We start from the raw sequence: 7,959 nt of genomic DNA, 5'->3' as shown, positions 1-7,959 counted from the left end.
GACTAGTTTCCTTTCCCCCACTTCTGAGATGTTACTAACCTCGTTTTCACGGTACGTACTGTAAGTTACGGATCCTGGTTATTTTCCCGGTGAGTTATGCGCGGGCCATAACTTACATAACGTACAGTACGGACCACGAACTGGGTTAGTAAGAGGTATGTCTGTGTGCTCAGTACAAAGTTAAGTGCCGCAAAGGCATATGTCCGAACAGCATTTGCATTGGTACGTATCTTTGGTCTGCGCGACTGGTGCAGCTCGATTGCGAGCAACTCCTTTGTGGGGTGAAGACAGTTTCAGTTTCAGTGTAATTACTTGGAAAATGCTATGTTGCTTTACACCAAGGCATGAAAAAATATGAATAAATAGGAAGAAAAAAGAAAGTTACAAACAGAAAATTAATCGCTACTATAGCCTCGAAACTAGGTGCCTAAAGGCATTGACAGATGAGGTGCTTGCTACAAAGGCAGGCAGACTATTCCATTCGGGTATGGTTCTTGGAAAAAAAGAGAATTTATAAGTGTCTGTGCGGGGAGCAAGAATGTTAAGTTTTGAGGATGATTACGGTGGGTTACAGTTTTACAATAGCTTAAGTGGTCGTTGCAGATAATAGGAATTAGGTTATTAACTATTTTAAACATCATACATAGGCGTTCTCGCTTTCTGGCGCTGGATAGTTCAGACCAGCCAAGTTCCTTAATTAGGGCAGTAACACTGACATGACGCGAATAGTTCTTGAATACAAAGCGAGCAGCACGTCTCTGAACCATTTCAAGCTGATTGATGTTTTTTGGGTGTACCGGTCCTACACACTGGAAGCATACGATAACGTAGGTCGAACTAGTGAAAGATAAGCGCGGGCTTTGACTTTTTTTGAGCAGCTGTACAAGTTACGTCTGATAAGGTTAAGAGTGCGCGTTGCCTTCTTTGTAATGAAGTTCACGTGATGGTTCCATTTGAGGTCTTTAGAGAGCTGCACACCGAGATAGGGATGGGTTTCGCGCACCTCGAGTCTAGTACCATACAGGAAGTAGTCTTGTTGTATGGTAGAGACCGCCTTCTTGTTGGTGATACGTAGCACGTAGCACGCAGCACTTCGATGGATTGAAGTCAAGTTTCCATTTAGTGGACCAGAGAGCTAGCCTATCCAGATCACGTTGAAGACAACCCGGTGACTCGTCGAATGTAAGGTGTAGATATAGGGCACAGTCGTCGGCAAAAATCTTAATTTACCAGAGATGCCATCGGGAATGTCATTTATGAAAAGAAGGAATAACAGGGGACCTATCACTGACCCCTGTGGAACACCCGAGGTAACAGTACAACAAGAAGACTGCTGACCATCGACTACAACAGATTGTATTCTGTTCGCTAGGAAGTCCTTCAACCGGTGGAACAGTTGGCCGTCAATCGCGTAGTGTTGAAGCTTGATAAATAAGCGCGAGTAGAAAACAGAACCTGAGGCCTTGTAAAAATCCAAAAGGATGAGATCAGTTTGCAACTTTTTATCCAAGGCGCGGGCCAGGTCGTTATATATGAGGAGAAGCTGAGTCTCACAAGAGAAAAGAGCTCTAAAACCGGGCTGGAAAGGGGATAGAAGGTCGTAAGTATCCAAATGTTTCATTATACGACTTGCTACAATGTGCTCGAGCAACTTGCATCATATCACGGACGTCATGGAAATTGGCCTATAGTTGGTAGGAGATGATCGTGAGTCTATTTTGTGTAAAGGGGCAACCGTAGCATGTTTCTAGTCACAAGGTACCTCACCTGAATCCAGGGATTGCTGAAAGATTTCTCGTATGATTACGGGTGTTTCTTCAGGTGCTACAAGCAATTGCAAAAAGGTTGAGACACTGAATGGAAAATCCACCTCTTCTTCCTAAAACCCCTCTTCTAGTTCATAAGAAAAGGCTAAACGCCCCTCCCTCCCACCTCCCCTTTTTCAATGTTGATACCCTTTAGTCTGAGTGCCAAGTGGAAATGGAAACAACTTTGCTTGGGGAGGAAGGGGGGTTGGAGATGCGCTGACTTGAATGACACGCATTGTACGGTTGTCAACAGTGAGTGTCTCAACTCTTTTTGCAACTGCTTGTAGCTTAAGTATACGAGCAGAGACTTTATCTGGGCCACAAGCCTTGTTAGGTTTCAGAAGATTTAGTACCTTAACGATTCCGTTCACAGTCACACAGATGTTTCCAATGGCTGGTATCTCTTTCAGAGCCAAGGGGAAGGGTGTCGTTTGGCGCATCTGCTTTAAAAACAGATTTCAAGTAGTTATTTAAGGTTTCTGCCTTTTCTTTGGGGTCCGACAGGGTTCCACTTTCAGATCGAAGAGCTGGGATACCAGCACAATCTTGCTGCCTGGATTTGATGTACTTCCAAAACTTCTTAGGTTGGGCTTTCAGATTTTCATCAAGTATACCAGAGAAAAAACTGTTCCTAGCAGAATTTATGACGATGGTGGTCATTTTACGCTGCTTGCGATAGGTAGCCCAGGCTGATGCAGTGTTGCGTAATTTAGCCACTTTGAATAGGCGAGGTTTTTTACGAGTTGAGCGCCTCAAGGCTCTGTGTTTTTAAAAGCTTCTCAGGATAATGCTTATTGACAATAGATAAAATAGTTGCCTTAAAAATTTGCCAGTTTTCGTGAACAGATCGTAGGGGACAGGTTTGAAAAAGCAACACAGAGAATGCTTTCATGCCCCAGCAAAAATCTTGTGAATTCCCCTTATTGAAGTCAAAAACTTTCCTTTGCGGTAGTGTGGCGTTACTGACGAACCGGTTGATGTGAGCCACAACCTGTTCGTGATCAGTTCGTCTTTTCCGTTATTTTTATTTGTCACGCAGTCCCGAATAAGATGTGACGGCCCCAAAAATTCTCTACCTAAGAAGCTAAAAAAAGGGTTGGGCCGTGTTCCTTGTCGTGTACTTTCAAGAGCTTCAGTGATATGTTTATGGTGTTTTCGCGTCCAGTTTGACCAGCGCTGGCGGGTTTCTCGTAGAAGCTACGTTTGTTCCCTGTCCGCATAAGTTTTTTAAAAGCGCAAAAAGGGCCTTACGATAACCATCGTTTAGAAGTATATACAGACATGGATTGATAGCGCTGTTTGCATGACCTATCCAAAAAAATACAAAGCTTCCAACGTATGGTAGTTTGTCCTGTTGATCAGGAAGCACAAACCAGAAGAAATGATTGACATAAGTTGGAAACCAGCACAGCGCGAAAACAACGCATATAACAACCAATAGTCGCACGACCTTGCGCCTGGACTTCTCAACCACGGCACGGTTGCTATCGGTCATGTTGCCTGGAATTTTACGACGAACCAGTGTACAGCATACCAAAGTGTATATAATGATGGTTATGAAGAGTGGCAAAGCGTACATTATGACGAAAAGAGATATGTGAAAGATTTTGAATATGTGATATCTTTCCTCGAGATCTTTACTAGGCATACCAATGTCGCAGTAGTAACCATTGGTGACCGGATCAAATGCCACATCAGAAAAAAACACGTAAGGGAACATTAATGCAAACGATAGAACCCATATCATCGTTGACAGAATCTTTGGTCGTTGGAAAATTGCTTCTCGAAGAGGAAAGAATACGACATAAAATCTCTCGAAGGAAATGAACAATATTGTTAACACTGAAGCTACTATAGAGATAGGAATAGCGTAGAAAAGCATTTTGCAAGTAACGATTCCCAATTTTCCTCCAAACCAAAGGTCTCCGCTGTAAATAACTTTGACTGTGTGTGGCATAACTGTTATAGTCAATGAGAGATCTGCAATAGCCATATTTGCTATAAAGCAGTTCGTTACACGTCTAGAAGATTTTTTCAACACTACAAACAAGCCAAAGGAATTGCCAAAAAAGGCTATCAAGAAGGTAACTGCATATGCTGATGTCAAAGCAATCTGGGCGTTCGATGATAAATAACCAGAAACTTGTCGTGTGGAACTGGATTCGCTTGTTCCTAAAAGACAAATAATAATAATAGTAATAATAAGGATGATGATGATGATTATGATAACAAGTCAGACCATAACGCAAATTGTTAGAGCATTGGAACTAATGAGGTTACGTTCGACCCAGATAATCCGATACCGATAGATCTTTTTTCTTTGTTTGTTTTTTTCAACGCTATGGATGGAAATTAGTTGCCAGATGGGGAATATGGTGACATATAATGTGTTAAAAGGACTGAGGTATAACGGGAGGTGGAATAAAGGAATCCATGTGGTTTTGCCTCCGAATAGTCTTAGGGGAAAACGAAATCAAAGCGAGGTGATCCTGTTGAAGGCGAACCGGCACTTCGTGTATTAAACTATTGGACTAAATAAGCCATCAACAACGATGAACCACCTCGGTAAACACCGAGAACAACAAACCCATTTTGATTTGCTTACCTTTTGTTTCTGTGTCGTTGTTGGTGCCGTTCATTTTATTTTTACCTTCAAGGAATCTGGACTTATCTGTTGAGACAGTAACGACGAACTTGAGTAAATTCCTCATAGCGGTGAGATCATGTTAAAGGAAAACATGTAACTAACGTGATTAAAAAAAAAAGATGTATGTAAGTGCATATGTCCTTCTATGTGAATGTTCCTTTCAGTTCGCCCAGAAAGGTGTCGAAGCGAGATAAACTAAGAATAAAGCCAGGATCCGAACCAGGATTCGAGCCAGGATCCGAGCTAGGGTCCGAGCCATGATTGGAGACCCAATCGTTACCCAACCTAACCTAACCGAGACCTACCCTAACCCTGACTAGACCTAACTAGACTAGAACCAACCTAAATAGGCCTAACCTAACCGATTCGAGACCTAACCTAACCGAGAGATTCGAGAATAAATAGCGGAGAAAGCTCATCTTAGCTTGAATCCTGGCTGGAATCCTGGCTCCGATCCTAGCTTCAATCCTGGCTCGGATCCTAGCTCGAATCCTGGGTCGCACTTTAGGTATCCTCTGTCGAAGCTGTTGCTGTTTTGTCTATCTAGCTACTTTACTATGTTAGAATCCAGGTTGGTCCTCAGCTCGGTTTAACCAAATGTAAGCAAAAGCGGCAAGCGCGATTTGCAAATTCTATTGAAAATCTGGATTCGATTTGGATTCCTTTCCAACGTGTACAAAATATCCGGATTTTTCGCAATGTTTAGAGGCCGGTGAGGGAGAAACGTGAGCAACCAATATTCAGCTGGAGCCTCGGATTCTTCACAAGTGTGTAAGGTGAAGTGTTGCGAGATCTCCACTCGCTTGAGGAATGTACACCGGTAAATAAACATCACCATCATGCATGGTCAAGAGCTACAATTTCTTCAACAGATTCTTACGTGAGTCTTGGTCTGCGATGGCTTATGACTTGTTTGAACCAGTTTTTCAACTTCAACTGTCAATGAGCTTTAACTTTTAACTCCAACTAACCAGCTTTCACAAATTCAGGTCTTTTATAGTATACATAGAGTTAATTAAACCCAAACAGTTAAATTAAAGTAAACACAAAGTAATAACTAAGTTTCACAGTTTACATTTTATTAGCATATTATTAGAACGAAAACACTTTACTTTGCAAACCTGTGCTGAGAAAACTAAGAAACAGAATAAAAAGTAACAACAGCAAGTTTAAAACAACGTTAGTCTTTCCAAATTGCGAATATTGTGTCAAAGAACACTTAAATTAATAGATCATAAACCATAAAACCGTACAGAAGTCGCACAGCCTGGAGACACCACCCTATTTTCTAAAACGAGAAGGATATAAATTCTTAAAAAAAAAACTCGCTTGAACGGTAAAGGCAAAAAACAATTTCCCAAAAGCCATTTTGCACAGGACGGGACCAATATCTTTTAAAAGGCGTTAATTAAAAAGTGTCTCCGGTGTTAAGTTTGAGCTTTTATTTCATGCAGAAACTTCTAAAAACACGTAATTACTTATATTCAAAACTGAATGACATTTAGACAGAGTGAAATTTGTCAAATGAACCAATGTGATAGACATGCACGGTGTACCTTTTGTGGTTACAGATAATTATGAAACCCCGCAATTCACAGTTTTGCTTTAACAAACATTCACTTCCGCAGTAATCTTATTTTCTTGTATGATATTAAATGTAATATCTGGCGGTTTACCCTGCGAGCAGAGTCTCTTTCGATCTTCCTAGATAAGTCGGGAAGAGGAAAGTAGACTCTGCCAGCCGGCTCAACATTTCGTGTTGAGCATGCGTAAAGAATTCAAACGTATTCGGGAGTCAGTGACTCGTGACTAGTAACCGTAAAACTACAAAACCAAAACAAACAGTAGGAAACTCAAGATAGTCCAAGTTTTTAAATTGCCATTTTAATTTTTACTAAGAAAATTAATAGGTTTCTCAATTCTGGCAAACTAATATCTGTAACCGACATACGGAGGAAATTAACAATTTACAAGTTGTCACGCTGTTGTAAATTTAAAAAATATTGACGACGCGTGGCGATTGATCATGCGCACAAATAAAAAAAAAAACAGGTTTGACAAGCCGAAACTGTACTGACTCATCCATTTCTTTGGATGAGCGGCAAATCATAGAAAGTCGAGGCAGCTGGCAGAGTCTACTTTCCTCTTTCCAACTTATCTAGACTCTGCTCGCAGGGTACTGGCGGTAGAATGATTGAATGAATTATTCAGAAATTAGTATTCTGTCGGCGCGATAGAAAGGCTCCTAGGGTATCATGTAAGCTGTTAGGAGTGTCAAGGATTTTTAGCGGGAGACTTAACCTTGCTCGTTTTCGGTCGGTCAGTCTCTTTGTTCACTTGTTTTTCTGTTTCGTTCTATCAGTTTTGCATATGCCGTTTAGTTGCCCTTTCATCGGGATCTTTCTTGTGCTGCTCCATTAGATGAACTTCCCACATATGCTTTTGGCCAGTTCTAAAGGGTGGTTTGTAGTTTTTTTTTGTATCTGGCGTAGTACTTCTTCTCACAAGATTATAAACCTTCACGTGTTATTTATATAGACCTAGGCTGTAATCAGGATTTATTTGCATTGTATGACTGTCTGACGCGCCGTCAATAAACAAACTTTCATGTTGAAACTCGGGCTTGTGTAGTCAGAATAGGAGGTTAAGTCATAGTCATAATTTATATTTATTTACCCACGAGGAGCTTAGGAGTGGTTACTCGTTGAAACGCTGTCGTGCATGAAACCAAAATGTACCACAGAGAACAGACCACATAGCACCAGGAACTCCATGATGGTTGTGAGACGGGCCCTACGGTTTATCGTCCCTATCCGAAAAAACTAGAGGGTATCTGAACCAAAAGGTATTTGACCAGAATTATAAAGACAGCACTTTCTCGTCAGTTATTTAAAGACCCTGAGGGTTGATCCTCCTGCATGGCAGCTCGGTGTTCAACCAACTGAGCCAATGGTGCGTGTCTGCCAGCAATTGCTGGTTTTGAATGAAACTCCAGTTGTGCACCAGTATTGTAACACTGCTGGGTTGTACGTTGTGACACACTGATGGTAAGATTTTGTCGCTAGTTTTTTAACTTTTTTCAAGTGCCGACTGCCTTCCAAAAAGAAAAAAATGACCTCAGATGATGTTCTGTCGATAAGATGCTTAACGCCTAATCTCGCTCTTCAAGGCAGCTTTTTAATGGAGATAGTGCTTCCTCAAATGTTGTTTTTGAACAGTTTGTTCGAAGAAACGTACCGGCCTCTCTTTTGATAAAAACCTTTTAACACCTGACGGGTGACAAGAAGTAAAATGCGCGGAAGAAAGTGAAAGAAAATCCAAACTGGGCTCTACCCCTCGTCAAAGGAACCCAAGGGTGAACGAAGTGCATGCATCACAAGGGGAAGGGGCAACCGCTAAGAAGCTAACTCCCTGAGAAAAGAGAGTCCTAGAGAAGGGGAGTTCATGGCGGCACTACAAGTGGTCCGTTCAGAACTTACCACTTTAAAAGAATCAGTTGAGAGA

At 41.5% G+C, this 7,959-nt stretch overlaps 1 protein-coding gene across 1 annotated transcript; it reads right to left on the bottom strand.

Moving 5' to 3' along the window:
* Nucleotides 1-2,952: 2,952 nt before the first annotated feature.
* LOC137968331 (neuropeptide SIFamide receptor-like) lies at nucleotides 2,953-4,585 on the bottom strand. The gene is made up of 2 exons (XM_068814928.1): nucleotides 4,414-4,585; nucleotides 2,953-3,980 (listed from the first exon to the last, which is right to left on the bottom strand). Exons 1-2 carry the CDS (start codon nucleotides 4,517-4,519, stop codon nucleotides 2,953-2,955), a joined length of 1,134 nt encoding a protein of 377 aa, XP_068671029.1. The 5' UTR covers nucleotides 4,520-4,585.
* Between the last annotated feature and the right edge of the window lie 3,374 nt (nucleotides 4,586-7,959).

This window comes from Montipora foliosa, chromosome 8 (assembly GCF_036669935.1).
Source record: "Montipora foliosa isolate CH-2021 chromosome 8, ASM3666993v2, whole genome shotgun sequence".
Classification (NCBI taxonomy): domain Eukaryota; kingdom Metazoa; phylum Cnidaria; class Anthozoa; order Scleractinia; family Acroporidae; genus Montipora; species Montipora foliosa.
The sequence above is the reverse complement of the archived record's forward strand: the minus strand, read 5'-3'. Positions and strand labels throughout refer to the sequence as shown.